The 17,845-nt window shown below is 52.2% G+C and overlaps 1 protein-coding gene and 1 long non-coding RNA gene across 5 annotated transcripts in view; one reads left to right on the forward strand and one right to left on the reverse strand.

The window, feature by feature from the left end:
- The window catches only part of Dlgap4 (DLG associated protein 4), a 169,011-nt gene that overhangs the window by 92,796 nt on the left and 58,370 nt on the right, over positions 1-17,845 (forward strand). The window contains exons 4-7 of the mRNA XM_059261773.1: positions 2,145-2,389; positions 3,642-3,756; positions 4,755-4,805; positions 7,458-7,698. Of these exons, the coding sequence (XP_059117756.1) occupies positions 2,145-2,389; positions 3,642-3,756; positions 4,755-4,805; positions 7,458-7,698 (652 nt within the window). The remainder of the gene's footprint in view (positions 1-2,144; positions 2,390-3,641; positions 3,757-4,754; positions 4,806-7,457; positions 7,699-17,845) is intronic.
- Positions 7,722-17,389, reverse strand: LOC131909874 (uncharacterized). 4 transcript variants are annotated; one of them, XR_009378944.1, is made up of 4 exons: positions 16,861-17,389; positions 12,695-12,750; positions 9,456-9,541; positions 7,722-8,001 (listed from the first exon to the last, which is right to left on the reverse strand). It is a non-coding gene; the product is annotated as an uncharacterized LOC131909874 (long non-coding RNA). The 4 variants fall into 4 exon arrangements; XR_009378942.1 differs by having other exon boundaries at positions 7,722-8,468; XR_009378943.1 differs by having other exon boundaries at positions 8,359-9,541.

The raw sequence follows: 17,845 nt of genomic DNA on the forward strand, positions 1-17,845 counted from the left end.
TTAGGATGGAGAACTCACAGGTCCTGGTGACTAGCTGGCTAGATGGTCAGCTGGGGTTTGTGGGAAAGCTGAGAGAGTCCCTACGAAGTGGGTCATGCTGATCAAGGAGTTTGCATTTGAATCCTCGGTGAAGGGCTTGCTGTGACAGAAACCTGTGGACCTGGGTGTGTGGTGGCAGTTTATGACAAAATGTGTGTGTGTCCAAGTGATGGCTGGTGTGATTGTGAATAGGGGTATGTGATGTGCGTTATCTCTGTGTGCACACTGGACGGGGCTGTGATGAGGTGCTGGTGTGATGTGAGTTATCTCTGTGCACACTGGCTGTGATGAGGTTGCTGGTGTGATGTGAGTTATCTCTGTGCACACTGGAGGGGCTGTGATGAGGTTGCTGATGTGATGTGAGTTATCTCTGTGTGCACTGGAGGGGCTGTGATGAGGTTGCTGGTGTAATCTGAGTTATCTCTGTGCACACTGGCTGTGATGAGGTTGCTGATGTAATGTGAGTTATCTCTGTGCACACTGGCTGTGATGAGGTTGCTGGTGTGATCTGAGTTATCTCTGTGCACACTGGCTGTGATGAGGTTGCTGGTGTGATGTGAGTTATCTCTGTGCACACTGGCTATGATGAGGTTGCTGGTGTGATGTGAGTTATCTCTGTGCACACTGGAGGGGCTGTGATGAGGTTGCTGGTGTGATGTGAGTTATCTCTGTGCACACTGGAGGGGCTGTGATGAGGTTGCTGGTGTGTTGTGAGTTATCTCTGTGCACACTGGAGGGCTATGATGAGGTTGCTGGTGTGATGTGAGTTATCTCTGTGCACACTGGCTGTGATGAGGTTGCTGGTGTGATCTGAGTTATCTCTGTGCACACTGGCTGTGATGAGGTTGCTGGTGTGATCTGAGTTATCTCTGCACACTGGCTGTGATGAGGTTGCTGGTGTGATGTGAGTTATCTCTGTGCACACTGGCTGTGATGAGGTTGCTGATGTGATGTGAGTTATCTCTGTGCACACTGGCTGTGATGAGGTTGCTGGTGTGATGTGAGTTATCTCTGTGCACACTGGCTGTGATGAGGTTGCTGGTGTGATGTGCGTTATCTCTGTGCACACTGGAGGGGCTGTGATGAGGTGCTGGTGTGATGTGAGTTATCTCTGTGCACACTGGAGGGGCTGTGATGAGGTTGCTGGTGTGTGTCTTTGAGGAGGTGTGAAGTATGCTGGGAGCATTTGCTGAGGAACACAAGAGACCAGGCCAGGCATGTGTCTGTTCTGAGTGTGTCAAGGTGTATACATAGTACAAGACTTAAGCTTCTGAAGCTTGTAAATGCCAAGATGTGCCCAAAGTGACCGTGTACCCAGCAGTGTGAGTCAAGAACCAGAGTGTATGTAGACTGCACACCCTACCCCAGAGCAGCTGACAGTGATGGCCATGGAAAGGCAGTGGAGTCCCCTCAAAGCCACTTGGAACAGAGTGACCAGAAATGCCCTCCCAAGCTGTGAACTGCACTTACCTCTATCACAGCCCTGTTCTGTGGATGCGGGCTGGGGGCCTTACCAGAAACTGAGCCATTTTCCAGCTTACTGCTAGCAGGCAAATACCTTGCTCTCTCTGCCTCAGTTTCCCCCTCTAGAAGAAAGAATGTTGACTTCACACTTGTGTTGCTGTACTAGGGTCTCTGACCCCCCATTCAGGGATCTCCAGTGCCCTTTGTAGAGCCGGGCTCTCACTCCTGGTCTTGGGGGTCTCTCTCTGTGGGTGACTTCCCTCCCCTGGGCCTGATGGTCTCATCATGGGTTCATATTCCATCCCCTGGAGTGGCACAAGTGAAGAGATGGGACGCGGAGTGCCCGGTAAGCATGGCTGCAGTGAGGCCTTTGTGATCGTTTGGGTGGGACACACCCAGCTTGAAATCCCCGAAGAAATGAAAGCTGGAATTTCTTGCTTATGGCCAGGCACTGAAGCTGTGGCAGAGCGGCGTCTAGAACCCAGGTAGTCTTCCTGATGCTGGCTTTACAGGAAAGCCAGCATAGAAGGTTCAAGTTGCCAAAGTGGAAATGGGTCCACGAGGACCCATTTTCTGAGTGATGGGCTGGAAGCCAGCCTGACCTCCGCACTCCATCTGAGCCCTGTCCCTGGATATTCCAGGTGCCCGGTGGAGGTGGAGAGTGGAGCACTGCGCTGCTGTCCCCTCGAGAGATGGAGAGCACAGCAGAGGGGCCCATCCCGTGTCGGCGCATGCGCAGTGGCAGCTACATCAAGGCCATGGGCGATGAAGACAGTGATGAGTCTGGCGGTGGTAGCCCCAAGCCTTCACCCAAGACGGCAGCGCGGCGTCAGAGCTACCTGAGGGCCACGCAGCAGTCTCTGGGAGAGCAGAGCAACCCCCGCAGGTGAGCTGCAGCCCTTCCTGGGGTCTAGAACAAGGGCCCTGATGGAGCTCCGCCCCTTCGTGTGTGTCCACAAGCGAACGCTGAATGAGCCACCCCTTTAACTTAAGGGGAACCCTGGCCAGACAGTATTTCCCCGAGTAAGGTCTCAGAACTTGAAGGCTGATCTGAGACCAGCTGTGTCCCCTGGGTGAACCTCACACTTCTACGCTGTGTCTCATGGGAGCCTGGCCTTCCTCCCCTTGGCCACCCTAGGAGAACCCAGCCCTAAAGATGGATCCTGCTTCTCAGCCTCAGGTCCAGATGAACACCCCCTCCCCCGACAAGGGCTTCTTCGTGCTTAGGCTGGCCCTGCCTGCTAACAACTTGTCCCCAAAGAGCCCCACCTACAGTTAAGCCTTGCCCATAGTGAGAATTGGGATGGCCGGTTCAGGTAAACTCAGCCACAGGAGCCCTGTGTACAGGTAAGTTCACTCCCATAGGGGAGTTGCCCCAGGGGTAGTCTGCTGGAAGTTCATGAGCAGAGCCAGGCTTTGGTGGAAGGGATCAGTCATAGTAATGGTTGCTGTCTGTTGACACATCCACATCCTGAGGTCCTTATTCCACACCCAGCAATGTGTCACCCCCATTCCATAAATGAGGACCATGAGACAGGAACATGAGGTGGCATCTCACCAGGAGCTCTCCACAGAAAGCTGGAGTCTAGTCCAAGCCCCATGTCAGGACCCCAAACTGACCAGTGCTATGTGTTGCTTCTAGAGTAAGGCTGGGGGAGCTCCAGGGTGAGATAATGTGAGAAAGATGGACAAACGGGGTCTGCATAAGGAAAGTCCTTATCTGAACATCATAGTGGCCCCGAGGCCGTCCTTTTGGGCATTTTTAGGGAAATACCAAGGCTATGGGCCTCTACCCACCTTTGTTTAGTCTCTGGAATTGCCCCAGATTTTCAGTTTTGTAGACTCGGACTAGCCGAAAACAGTCAAATGCAAGCACGGTCTGCCACCTTGAGGCCACAGTGGGCATGACAAGTAAGGGCTGCCTGCTTACTTGCAAGGTCTTCCAAAGGTGGGGAGTTCTTTTGCTTGGAGCCTCCCACCCCCACCCCAGCCCGCACCACCACCACCACCACCTTGTCAAGGCTGGCTTCCATTTTCCCCGATGCCACTGAATGATCCCGGACAGTCTTCTCCCTCTGGCCTCAGTTCCCCAGGTAAACAGTGGGTGGGCTGAGCCCTGTCTCCCCGCTTCTCCCCAGGAGTCTGGACCGCTTGGATTCAGTGGACATGCTGCTGCCTTCCAAGTGCCCCAGCTGGGAAGAGGACTACAACCCCATCAGTGACAGCCTCAATGACTCCAGCTGTATCAGCCAGGTAAGGGTGACTAGATCGGGGGCTTAGCACAGTGCTGTCCTCTGTCCAGAGCGCTGCGCTCAGCTCCCTCCTCCAGTGTCTCAGGCTTGGCTCAAATGTCCCCTCCTCAGAGAGGCCCCTCCTGGTCACCCTGCATACAGTAGTCCTCCATGCTGTTCCTAGACCCTGCTTTCCAATGTCACTGCCTGGAATCGTATTAGTTTGCTGATTTATATGTCATTCTGCATCTTGAGACTAGGGGTCTCCTTACATACTGTCTTGTTTCCTGAAGGTCCCCATCACCTAGCCCGGCACCCAGCCAGGCAGAGGCTTACTGGGCGTTTTCTTAGTAGGCATGTCATGTCCGGCCTCACCCATCTCCCCTGCTCTTTCCTTTCTCGGTCTCCCTGTGTCTGCCCCTCCCATTTCTCTCTCTCCCTCCTTCCCTCTCTTCCCTTCTCCCCTCCCTCCCTGCCTTTTCCGCCCTCCTTCACCACATCTTCCCTAGGTCTCCTGTGTGTCTCCATCTCCATGGTTCTGTTTTTCACATCCTCTTTTCTCCAGCCCTGCCTGACCCCAGGTACCCGGAATACCTTTGCCCTTAGTTATAAAGAAAGTTATTAGGAATCTGCTGTTGGGGGTTCCCACAGACTTTACCCACTGTTCCTTGTCCAGCCCAAGCTCCTCTGACTTTTCCCTTCCCCAAAACTTCACCCCTAAAAGGTTGGATGCCATAAGCTGCATAGAGCCACAAAATTACACACAGCCCAGAAAAGAAGGGCCTGGGTATCTGATCTGTGTTTCTGGCTGGGCTACCTGGGTAGACAATGCATCCATGGTACCAGGAAGAATGAAGAATGCACATCCTCATTTATGCTAGTCCCAGAAGTGAGCTTCCCATCCCTGAGAAAGCCAAGCAAACCCTCTCTGAAACAGAATCCAGCTTGGGGTGGGGAGGAGTCCTGAGAAGCCCAGACCGGCCTGGCCTTCCTGTAACCCACACCTTCTCTCTCCTGCAGGTTTTTGGACAGGCTTCCCTCATCCCCCAGTTGTTTGGCCATGATCAACAGGTTAGTATGTTGCCACTCTCTTGTACCCCAAACCAGAGCACAGGGTTGGTCTTACGCCTTCAGCTGAGTGGTCCTAGCACCCAGCCTGGATAGGTACAAGCAGAGCTGCTGTTAGGAAGGCATCCCCAGGGAGGATAAAGTCGAGCTGCACATTTGTGTCCTGATTCTGCACTCCCCGTGGCTTAGTTTGTTCTGAAAACTGGGACCGCATGAGCTAGGCTCAGTGGATGAACAAGAAGTCACTGCAGGGCAATGGAACTTCTCCCTAATGCCTTCTGCCTCCCCCTGAAGCCTGGGTCGGGCCAGGGACACTGGTGGTTCAGACGCTCCCTAGCTAGTTTGGTATCAGCTAGGTGATGCCGCACTGACTCCTGGAGGCCCTCCCTCTGCCTCTCTTCCAAAACCTGGGTTAGACCAGGAAGACTTTTGTTTGGACAGGTTGGGGGCTGGGAGGTATTCTCTGCCAGGTCCCAGGTCCCCCAGTTTTCCCCTTTCCAGAGCCCCAGCAGGACCTTTAAGGATATGGGGGTGTTGAAGTGAATGTGGAGACTTTTCAACTTGATAAAAGTTGGCAGATGGGATGCCAGTGTGGCTGTGTCTGGCTGCCTGAATTGTACTTCCTATGGAGATATAATTTCCTGGAGGGTGCCCCTCTCCTCTCAGTCCCAAGGTCAGAAAAAGGGGACAGGAAATGCACTCAGAACTCTTTTGGCCTTTCATCTTAGCCAGGAGTGGGCTTGTCTCCCAGGGCACATACCACATAGTGGCGAAGTTTGTGCTGGCTGTCTCCTGATTCCAGCCATGGTGCGTGTGCTGTACTCCTCCCACATTGCAGGACACTAACATGCAAAGCCCTACAGCAAAACCTGTACACAGGAAGCATTCAGGGAGCCTCACACAGACTCCTTGACACCTCCGAGCAGTTTGGGAGCATCTGACTACACATTGATAAACACTTTGTTCATTCCACACAGCCACCTGAATTGTCCAGTGCAGGTGACCAGCGACTCTTTCCTGGACCCTGCTCAGATAATGAGTTAGCTCGTGTAATCTTGGTTTTGTTGTTTTGAGATAGGGTCTCATATCCCAGACTAGCCTTAACCTTCCGATGTAGCTCACCTAGCCTTGGAATCCTGATCCCCCTGCCTTCACATCCCAAGGACTGAGATGGGCAGCCGAAGCCAACTGTCTTCTAGTTTTGACCATTCGCTTTCTGAGCTCTTCTGTTAGGGAGCAGCTCTAAAGCAAGACCTTGTTGCCCTGGGCAGTCACAGAGGCTCTCAAAATACCTCAGTTTGCAGCTTTGAAAGATAACCAATGCTTTAATGTCCTCTGTAGGTGTATTTTGGGTATACCATGTGGCCTGATTTTAACTTAGCAGACTGTCCAATAGAACTTCCTGCAGTGGTGGCCAGTGTTTCACAATCCATGTTTGTCCATGTGGCTTTTGACCCAGTGAAATGTGGCTAGTATGGCTACCAAACTTTATTCAATTCTGACTGATTTAAACCTGAATGGCATAGTCACATGTGGCTCATAGCTACCATATTGGACAGCACAGGTTCAGACCTTTTCAAACATCTGCCCAATTGTGTGAGGGAAAGGATCCACAGACTGTTATCCTGGACGTTTCATCTTGTGCGGACAAGAAAAGGAGAACCTAGCAGAGGGCCGACCCAGCCCAGATCCATCTTTCCTCCACATGATCCTCAGTCCACTGTGCCTCCTGCTGTAGCTATGGCCCCTCAGGCTTCCACCTAGTATCCATCTGTGGCCAGCTGACTCTTTAGCTTATGCTGCATGGTCCCTAGCTAACAACATAGCCTGAGATTGGAGTCAGTAAGCCCAACCCAGAATCTGCAGAGTGTTATGTGTGGTGAGGCCCCTGTGTCACACCCCTAGCTTCTAATTTCCAGGATCCTGGTTGGTCATCTCTGGAGGGATGCTTAGGAACTGTGGATGAGCTAAAGTAAGTTTGGGGTGGCAAACATACCCAGAACCATTCTCCACATGCCCTAGCAGACATCAGTGATCCTCATGGCCACTACCCTCATTCCAATCTGTCTTCTTCCACAAGCTACTGCACCAGCTCACCCTAGCCTCTGCTCCTCCAGACCGTGTCCCCATAGCCCAGCATCCACTAGACTACCACGCCTTACATGCATAGCTGGAGTGCTGGCCTGCTCCCTCCTCACTAGGTACCCTCCACAAATATCTTCCTTTCACTGGCCCTTGAGGGTTGTTTGGTTTTTGTTTTGTTTGGTTTTTGCTTATAGAAGTTAGTAGACCTTACAGTGGTAGATATTAAGAGCCCTATCCCAACATTCAGGGCAGGCATTACTAATGGATCGCAGCCTTCTTTCATGCTGAATTGAGGTGTGATCTTAAACTCTTTCAGTAGATTAGTACAGACAACAAGATTCAGTCTTGTTAGCATCCTGTAATATCCCAGCACTCTTCTCATTGTAGATGGAAAAACTGAGGCCCACCGAGGTAAGAGGGGCTGTTTACTTAAGAGCCTGCCTGTGCCCTGAGTGAGGTGGAAGGAGGAGACAGGCTAAGATCAGGCAGGAAAACCCTCCAGCCCCGAAGCTGAGTAGACCAGCAAAGACTGGCAAAGCGGGCCTCTGATGCCTGCCTCTGTCTGGACAGGTCCGGGAGGCAGATCTGAGTGACCAGTACGAGGCAGCCTGTGAGTCAGCCTGCAGTGAAGCCGAGTCCACAGCGGCAGAGGCGCTTGATTTGCCGCTGCCCAGCTACTTCCGCTCACGCAGCCACAGCTACCTGCGAGCCATCCAGGCGGGCTGCTCGCAGGAGGAGGACAGTGTCTCCTTGCAGTCCCTCTCCCCACCGCCCAGCACCGGCAGCCTCAGCAACAGTCGCACGCTTCCAAGTGAGTACCGGCATGCAGGAGGGTTGGTGTTTTTGTCCCATTTTGTATTGTTCACAAGGAGAACATGGGAACTGTTCAGGTGGGCAGCCTGGGGAGATGCTGGGGAGGCACCCATAGGTCACCACAGAAAAAATGGTGGAGAACAAAAAGGTGGCCTTGACGCTGAACTTCCCACTGGCAAACTGAAACCTAAACAGGTGACAGAAACAGACTGTCCAATGGGCAGATGATGGGCAAGTCTGGAACCCTGGGATCCCTGGCTGCTTTCTGCATAGACAGCCTCCTGCTGGTAGGCGGGATTTACTAAAAGGAAAATACCACTTCAGATTAGCTGTAGATAAACCTGTAGGGAGGGCAGGAAACTTCAGGGAAGACAAGAAGAGTGTAATGAAGAGTTAAATCTGCTCCCAGCCTTCCCAGTGGGATGAGTTTATCCCTCATATTCACAGTCAGGATGGCCTGGCCTTCCTCAGATTGTTGGACTTCTCTAAAGATGAGAAAACTAGGAAGTCAGACCAAGGGAAAACATAGTACAAAGTCTGGGTTAGTTAGACAACCTTGAGTTTACTTTTCTAGTCCTTCTTCCTAGGCCCCATTTCCCCATCTCTAAGGCAGCCCCTAGAGAGTCCTGGGGTACTGAAGACTGTGCAGGAAGCTCACCTGCCATACTGTCAGCATGCACAGATCCTAACGGAACACCATCTGCTGGGATGTGACAGACAGTGTTGTCATAGCTGCGTCTCAGCCTCAACTTTGACCTTGTGTGATAACTGAGGGCAATGGGGTTGAACGGAGTAAGAAAAGATGGCTGCTTCAAGTGCTCAGCTGGGGTGTGGTGTCACAGAGATGTACACAGGTAACCAACATACTGTTCTCTCCAGGGAACAGAGCAGAAAGAGTGGTCCCACTTCACCGCCATACCCTCCCCAAACGTCCCTTCCCGCCCCTAGTGGGTATCCAAGGGCAGATCCCTAAACTCTGGCCACTTGTAGACCTGAAGCAAGAGTCTTGTTTTCATGTTAAGAGTCCAGTCTCCTGTGGTCTCAGGACTGCAGACTAGTCTGCCCCACTCTCAGGCAGCTGCGCCAGGCTCCTGCTATACCCGGAGAACGCTGGTGGGGAGCTGCTGTTCTTTCTGGTTCTACTGGTTCTGGGACTGCAAACAGCTGAAGCCACGGGGCAGTGTGGCTTTGATTTTTTTGTCCTGTCTGGAAGGGGCTTCCTGGTACCTTCTTTCTGGGCATGAGCCATGCTGCTTCCTACCCCCCTCAGCTTCTCCATCTGGTGGTCCTTCATCCCCACTCAGCCTTTTTTGCTGGGCAGTTTGCCCTAGGACAGAGCCCTCTGAAGACAAGTGCAGCCCCACCCCCACCCCATGACCTTTAACCTGTGTGAAAAGCAGCACGGTGCCTCCTAGACCGTGGAGTATGGACCGCTCCACGAGTGCCTTCCCTCTAGACCTGCTGTCGCCCAGCCGGCCAGCTCCTCCACTCTAGAAGTCTCCAGGCTGGGGTGGGGACTGCCATTCTATGGCTTTGGAATTCTTGAATTTGGAATCCAGACAGCTCTGCCAGGCTGTCCTAGAACTCTGCTGCAGTCCCATGAAGTTTCAGGTAAAGATCCCATTCTCTACATTCTCATGCCCCTGAGAAGTTCTTAAAGAATGAGATAGGCTTAGAAGGACACAAAGCATCCACAGAAGCATTCACTGCAGATACACCCTCACTCACCAATTTCCTGCAACCCCCATTACTCACGGGTGAACAGCCTGAAGATTCATGAGAAGCTGTGCATCCCAGAAGCAGGTGGGCCCCTCAGTGGCTTAGCTCTCGCCTCAATAACACTGCACAAGAAACATAATACAGCAATGGACATTCCCAAGTTTGTCGGTCTCCCATTCTTTTCCTGAGACCTGAGGTCCTCCTGGAATCAGTGGTCTAGCCAGGATGTGTTCATCTCCTAAAGAGGGCAGAAGGCAGGCAAGCAAGCCTGACTAACAGTCCCAGCACATTCAAGGTTCAACATAAGCAAACATCCATTGGCTAAAGCACATTGGCAAACTGAGCTCTCAGTCAAGGGTGAGGACCTTCTCACTAGTGTAGAGAAGACTGTCCCTATGGCAAAGGGTGTGAATACAGGCAGGGGTGAAGAACGGGTGGCAGTATTTCAGTCTGCTGTATCCCACACCTGAATCCATGCCTCTTCACCCATCGCCTGTGATCTCAACACCCCTGTTACCCTCCCTGTAGCCCAACACCCTCTTCCCCCAGTGAAAACTTGACTTTGCAAAATACGGACAAGACAACTGCCACTTATACTCTGTTCAAAAAAGAGAGACTAGGGGTTCAGGGACTTACTGACTCAGGGCGATTCTGAAATCCTTTTGGACAACCTCATGAGCACATCCTTTGAGATAGGTGAATATTCCTGAAGATTTCCTACACTGAGTTCCTATTTATCAACTCTGGGCTTCAGCCTACTTCCTCCCTAGGACAGTGGAAGGGTACATCTACTTTAGCTAAAGCTGATTGGCCTAGCTCAAACACATTTAATTTACTCAATTTAATTTCATGTAACTCTTTATGCCAAAGTCATATCCACAGCCACTTTTGAGTTAGGCCTCTCTTTACTTAGTTATTCCTACTTTGGACATGTCAGGCTTCTGTGGGACCATACCACTGAGCTTTATGATAGCTCCTCTGACCACCTGAGAAGTGTGTGTGCGTGCGCGCGCGCGTGCGTGCACGAGTGTGTGCATGTGCCTGCTTTCTATATATGCACTACATGCATGCAGGTGCCCATGGAGGCCAGAAGAGTCTGTCGGATGCCCTGGAACTGGAGTTACAGCCAGCTGTGAGGTACCAATGTGGACACTGGGAAACAAAAACAAAACCGTCCTCTGTAGGAATAGCAAGTGCATTTTTTTTTTTTTTTTTTTTTTTTTTTTTTTTTTTTTTTTTTTTTTGAGATAGGGTCTCACTTTGTAGCTCTGAATACTCTGGAACTCCCTATATAGAGCAGACTGGCCTTGAACTCACAGAAAGCAGTGCCTCTGTCCCTGAGTGCTGAGATTAAAGGCCTGCACCATTGCACCCAGCCTGTGTGGTATTTTAACAGGTTGTGACTTTTGATCTTTATCCCAGGCTTTATCTTAATTTGAGAATGATCTACTGGCTGGAGGCTGAAGTTGACAGATTTATTTTCCAACTCAGCAAGTTCTAGGCTCTTCCTATTCCCTCTAAGTGTCCCTGACAGACAGATTGACTGTTTCTTTTGTGAGTTCTTCTCTCTTTAGAGTCCTTATCCAAAGGAGCCAGCTCTTGCCCGAGTGTATGTGCTCACTTACATCACTATATGTGACTTTCACGGAGGGTAATGACCCACACAGATCCCAGACATCTTTTTCAAGCCTGCTCTAGGAGTTTCTCATTACTTCCTCACTGCTTGGTCCTGGAGCCAGTGTGATACTCTTGGTTCTTACTGAAGTCACCCTCTACCTTGTGTACCATCTCAGTGCTGCTGTGGAGCGAACAGTGAGGAACAGCAATAAGTCCTTATTCATGAGTTTGCAGGTCAGCTGGCGTGGCTCCATGTGTCCTATTCCCTGAGCCCAGAGGCTGTTCAGGAGTCAGTGTCCCAACCAGGCCATGTCCTTCCCATGGAGGTGGCAGAGGATAGGAAGACAACCTCATTTTGTAACACATTTCAAGTCTCTTGGTTTCACATCTGCAAATAACCAGTTGATCAAAGCAAGTCACTGATCCAAAGCTGATGCCACAGAGCTTCTGTGAGATATAGCAAAGGGCATGAATACGAAGAAGAATTGAGAACTGAGATCATTGATTCAATCTCAACCTCAGTATCTCCATCCACCCATCCATCCACCCACCCATCCACCCATCCATCCGTCCGTCCGTCCGTCTCTCTAGTATGAAAATGAGTTTGGAAGGATGGCTCAGTTGGTAAAGTGCCAGCTGTGCAGGCACGAGGACCTAGGTTGATCACCAGTACCATGGTGGGGAAAGCCAGGTGTGGTAATATGCATGTCTTAGTGTTCTATTGCTGTGACAAGACACAATGACCAAGGCGACTCTCTTTGTTTGGAGAGGGGCAGTGGTTCTTGACAGGGTTTCTTTGTGTAGCCCTGTCTGTCCTGGAACTCACTATGTAGATCAGGCTGGCCTCTAACTCAGAGGCCTGCCTGCCTCTCTCTGCCTCCCAAGTGCTGGGATTTAAGGTGTGAACCACCACCATCCGGCTCAAGGTGACTCTTATAAAGGAAAACATTTAATTGGGTCTTGCTTACAGTTTCAGAGGCTTAGTCCATTATCACCATGGTGGAGAACATGGTGGCAAGAAGGTAGGCATGGTGCTGCAGAAGTAGCTGAGAGCTTTTACATCCTGATCTTAGGCAGGAAGCAGAGAGTGGGGGGTGGGGCACTGGGTCTGGCATATACATTTGAAACCCAATGACACACTTCCTCCAACAAAGCCATGTCTATTCCAACAAGGCCACACCTCCGACTACTTGTAATCCTCCTCTAACCGTCCACCAACTAGGAACTAAGTATGCAAACGTATGAGCCTATGAGGACCATTCCTATTCAAACCACCACAGCCTGTAATCCTAGCTCTGGGGAGACAAAGACTGGATCCCTCACCAGTCACCCAGCCTAGCCAAATCAGTAAGTTTCTCAAAAATCAGGTAGAGACTGAAAATGACACCCACCATATACACACCCACCCACATGTGCATGTGCACACACGTGAATAAGTGTGTGTATACACACAAAGTTCTGAAGACACATATATACTGGCACTCACATATTTACTTGTGTACACCCTAATTCAACATACCCCTGCACACAAAGTACATGCCTGTGTGTCTCCATCAAAGCTCACACCCACACACCTGTGAGGAAAACATGCCTTGGTAGACTGACACTCCAAGTTTTCCCACTGGCCTTCACTGTAGATTCCAGTGACAGTCACATACCTGCTCCTGCTTGTCCTCTGCTCCTCTCTTGCTCAGCAGGTAAACTCACATGCCACCTAGGAAAACCAAAGCCACCAGATTTTCAGGTCTCTGGTGAGAGCTGCAGCTGGTCCATGTGGTAGTTTTGTGCCGGGTAAAGAAAGGGCACTGCTCCTCACAATCCTTCACCACCATCTACTGAAAAGTCACCACGATGCAGTTTCTATTAGAATTAGAATAAGTTCTTTTACTTCCACCTGCCAGAAATTACATCTATATTGTTTGTGACTGGCACCCAAATGCCCAAATGGGGCATCTTTTTTAATTTTTTTTTTTTATTTTGGTTTTTTTAGACAGGGTTTCTCTTGTGTATCCCTGGTTGTCCTGAAACTCTCTTTGTAGACCAGGCTGGCCTCGAACTCAGAGATCCACCTACCTCTGCCTCCTGAGTGCTGGGATTAAAGGCATGAGCCACCACACCTAGCTAAAATGGAGTATCCTTAATCAGTGTAAAACTTGTACAACAATACATGGCAACCCTGCCTGTCATCACCCCCTCTACACAGACACACACCAACACATAGCCACTGTCTCCCACTCAGAAGGTTCCCCTCCTTCCCACCCTGCCCACCGCCCTTTGTTCTGAGCCTGTGTTGCTGAGAGGCATATAGCTCTTTGTCCCTCTCCCGCCCCCCCCCCCCCCCCAGCACATGTGCTCACAGACCAGATGCAGGCAGGTGGGAAGATGCGGGTACAGGGTGTCTACTGAGGCAGTGGGCGCCTAGCAGAAGCTGCTGCTCCAGAGTGGCGAAGCCAGGGCATGCGGCTGCCCACCCACTACTCACTGCTGGCAGCTTCCCAGCTCCCCCGCTAGCACCGCCATCCTCCCTCCCCCTTCCTGACCCAGTTTCCACATTCCAGAAATAGCTCTGGCAGGTGACAGGCAGGCGGTCAGCAGTGGCTCAACTGCCATTTGTACATGCCCCTCCCCTGCCAGAGGACACCTGGGAGGGGACCTGAGGGCCATGATGTGACCCTGTGGTCTGCTGCCTCTCCTCTCGCCATGCCTCTGAGAGGAAGCCAGAGCAGTGACAAGGCTCCCTCCCATCTCTTCCCTCAGCCCCCCACCCCAGTCTTTGCCTTCTGTTTCTCCCTCCACCCTCTGTCTCTCTTCCTCTCCCTCCTCCGAGCTCTTGGTTCTGGGCTTCCCCCCCCTCCCTTCCACGTCTTCCCACTCCCTCTGAATCACATCGCACAGATTCAGAAGCCGAGACACCACACAGGGACCTCAGCAAGTGCCATGGGGGCGGGGGACTACTGTGGGGCACCCTGATCCTGCCAGTTACATTCTGTCTTTAAATGTGAACACAGTGCAGGAGAGAGAGGGTGTATACACACACACACACACACACAGACCTAGGCTTAGGGTCATTCTCTGCCCATACTGGAAGCTCTAGGCTGAGCTGGCTAAGCTCCAGTCTAGAAAATATTCCCGCGTCCTGCCCGGAGGCCCAGAGCTCCTGTTTCAGTGCTGCTGTGTCACTCTGAAAAGGCACCTGTCCCTCCGGGGCCTCCCGATGGTGATCTAGACCTTGGGTGTGAAGAACAGTCTTGTCTGTAACCATCCAAGAAAGAAGCCGCTTCTTTCCCTCTCTTTTTGTCCCTTCTCCCATCCCTTAGAATCTGGTTTCCAGGATTCCTTTTCCTTCCCCGCACATATACATAGGAAGGGAGGCGAACAAAAGCCCTCAGTTTTAGCTGGGTGGTGGCAGTGTATGCTTTTAATTCCAGTACTCCGGAGGCAAGGCAGATGGATCTCTGTGAGTTCGAGGCCAGCCTGGTCTACAAAGCAAATTCCAGGACAACCGGAACTGTTACATAGAGAAACCCCATCTCGAAAAACAAACAAACAAACAAAATCTCTCAGTCTTGTCTCCCAAGCCTAGTCTACCCTAATCTTTGGTTATTCCACTGCAGGTCCCTGTCAGCTCAGCCCATCCAATCCCCAGACTGTCGGGCAAACATCCTGTGATTTGTGTGTCATTTCTCGTCCCTGGAGCTAAGGATTGAGATTTAATCTCAGTTAAGCAGATTAAATGTGCCACCATGAATTAATGATGTCTGCAATGGCCAGAGTTACACAAACCTGCCATTCCTGACTTAACCCAGTTACACACACACACACACACACACACACACACACACACACACACACCTCCGATTAGGGGTGGGGTGGGTGGTTCACAAAGCTGCTGCAGCCTAGAGGAAGTGTCATAGTCAAGGTCACTCAGCAAATAGGTCAAGGAGAAAAGTTTCTCAAAGCCTTGAGTTCTTCATTGTCATGTGGGATTGGGAAGGAAGCAACCCAAGGACTTGACCAAGAGCAGGAGAATCATCTGGCAGCCAGAGCAGGATTAGAGGCTGCCACACTGGTCAGGCAGGGGACAGTGGCCCCATCAGGGCCATAGGGTCAGAGGTGATAGGATTCAGGAGGTCTTCCCCAGAAGATTATCAGCATTTCCTACTGCTGAAATAGGCGTCTCTCTCCGTGGGTTCTACCATGCCTTTGTCCCAGATATTCCTAGGTAACTGAGTACCTACTATGAGCAGCTGAGTGCACAAATTATCACTCATCAAGTTTTTGGGTTTTGGTCGTCCCCGTCCCCCCCCCCCCCCCAGACAGGGTTTTTCTGTGTAGTTTTGGTTCCTGTTCTGGAGCTTGCTCTGTATACTAGGCTGGCCTCAAACTCACAGAGATCCACCTGGCTCTGCCTCCCAAATGCTGGGATTAAAGGTGTGCACCACCACCCGGCAATCCAGAGAAATATGATCCAGACCTGAGGACTGATGAGCAGGCCTCCAACCCAGAATTGAAACTTTTAGGCCAAACAAGAGAGGGGCATCCGGTCACCCTAGAGGCAGAGCAGTGCATGAGTCTACTTTCTATCACTGGGATCAGCACCATGCCAAAAATTAATTTAGGGAAGAGCAGGTTTATTTCATCTTACCCTTCCAGGTCACAGTCCGTCATTGAGGGACGTCAGGGCAGGGACTCAAGCAGAGGCCACGCAGGAAGACTGTTTCCTGGATTAATTCTCGCTGGCTTGCTCAGCTACCTTTCATGCATAACACAAGGAGCCCATTGTGGGCTTTTAGCCCAGCACACAGTTCCTAACCACTCGGTAGCTTAGCAGTTCCTAGTCGCTCCTCTTCCCCATTCCCTGCTCCAGCACTGTTAGCTTAACCCCCATGGGAGAGGGGGAGGGCTCAGTCAGGTTCATGCTGTGGATTTTAAGTATTGATACAGTTTCAAAACTGAAGCTGGGTGTGACGGCGTACGCCTTTAGTCCCAGCACTTGGGAGGGCAGAGGCAGGAGGATCTCTGTGAGTTAGAGGCCAGCCTGGTGCGGAGAGACCCTGTCTCTAAAAAAAAAAAAAAAAAAAAAAAATTAAAGGGGGGGTGGGGAGATCCCTCACTTCTCTAGCTGCCACTTCTGCCAGGACAACAGCTGTCTGGAAAGAACCCTTTACCAGAAGCCCAGGCTCCCTCCCATAGGAGGATCTAAGGCCTGCCTGTCAGCCCTACACCTCAGGCCTGGGTCCAGCCAACTCCACTTTGCGGGGAGGCCAGCCTGACTTGGAGCCCCTGGGCAAGGACCCAGTCAGTACACAGACGGTTCCCTACACACACTGTACAGGACCCAAAAAGATCACCATCAGGAGTGTGCTGAACTTTTCCTCCAGCACCAAGGTCTCAGATTTGGTGACATCCAAATTGAAGCTGCCCATGAGTTCTTCTTTTCAATCCAGTGAGCTGGATTCAGAGGGTCAAAGACTCCATTGTGAAAGTTCTGTTTCCGCCTCATCTCTCTCCAGGGGACATATGGGACCCACAAGTCCCAAAGCGAAAAGGGGACTTGCCCAAGGTTATACAAGGAGTGTGTACTGAATTGGAAGAGTAGAAGTGAGATAAAGAGATCTCATGGTGGGTTGGCTTGGGGTGTCAGAGCCCATCAAGAATTGACTTTGCCTTTTCCTAAGTCAAGCAAATGAAACTGAATAGCCCGGTATGGCCAGCTACTGCTTTTAAAGTGCTTAGCACGGTGCCTGGCATCAAATGAGCTTGTTGCTCTCTTCATCCTTACGTCTTAATGCAAAGGGAGGACGTCTACTGGAAACAGTGTTACCTTTTCATTCCTCACAGCCTTCCATAAGATCCAGACGAAGAAAGCAGGCAACCGGCTTGCCTCAGCCACCCGGCAAGATCTGTCTGTGCCTGGCAAGATCTGTAAGCAGGGTGCCAGGTCTGCGGGAAGGGAGGGGACTCACTCAGGGAAGAAGCAGGAATGGTTTCGTACAGCATCGTGTGCTTTTGTCACATTTTACAGAGAATGACAGGCACGGAAAGGTTGATCGCCTCTCCTAAGGTCACACAGGTGTGACACTGAACTCATCCTTAGGATCCTTGGAAGCACATCCGGGGACGGGAGGAGGGGCAACTAGAAACTGCTAGGCTGCTGAGTAGCTAGGACCTGCGTGCAGGACGAAAAGCTCACAGTGGGCTCCCTCCTCGGCCTCAGTTTCCCTACCCACAGCAAGGCGTCGCCGCCAGGGTGGCCCGCACGGACACCGGGCCGCTCCGCCTGCTGTACAGACCGTGCGTTGCGTTCCAGCTGGAACCGGTTTGGCGGGGCGGTTCGAGAGGGCGGAGCCCCCCAGCTCGGGCATGCGCGAGCCGGCGTGGGCGCGCACTCCCCTTCGGGGCAGGCGGGCCAGGGCGTGGGCCGCGCGGGACGCGTGCGCGCCTGCGCAGCTTCCCCGGCTGCGCGCGCCCCCTGGTGGCCCCGGAATCCCGGGCGACGCGCGCGCGGCTGACGCGAGGGGCGGGGCCGGCGCGGGGCTTTAACCCGGAGGCCCCGCCTCTCGGGCGTACAAAACCGGAGCCTCGGGCCGGGCCGCGTGAGGGAGGAGGGTGAGTGCCCGCCGCTGGCCGCAGCTGCCGCCAGTCCGTCCGTCACTCCGTCCGTCTGTCCGACCCACGTCGTCGCCGCCGTCGCCTCCTCAGCCCGGACGCCCGGGGCCCGCCCAGTGCCGCCCGGAGCAGCCGCGGCCCCGCGAGGAGACGGGCGCCGCCCCCGCCCGGCCCTGCCCTGCCCTGTCTTCCCGTCTGTC

Source organism: Peromyscus eremicus, chromosome 4 (genome assembly GCF_949786415.1).
Source record: "Peromyscus eremicus chromosome 4, PerEre_H2_v1, whole genome shotgun sequence".
Lineage (NCBI taxonomy): Eukaryota > Metazoa > Chordata > Mammalia > Rodentia > Cricetidae > Peromyscus > Peromyscus eremicus.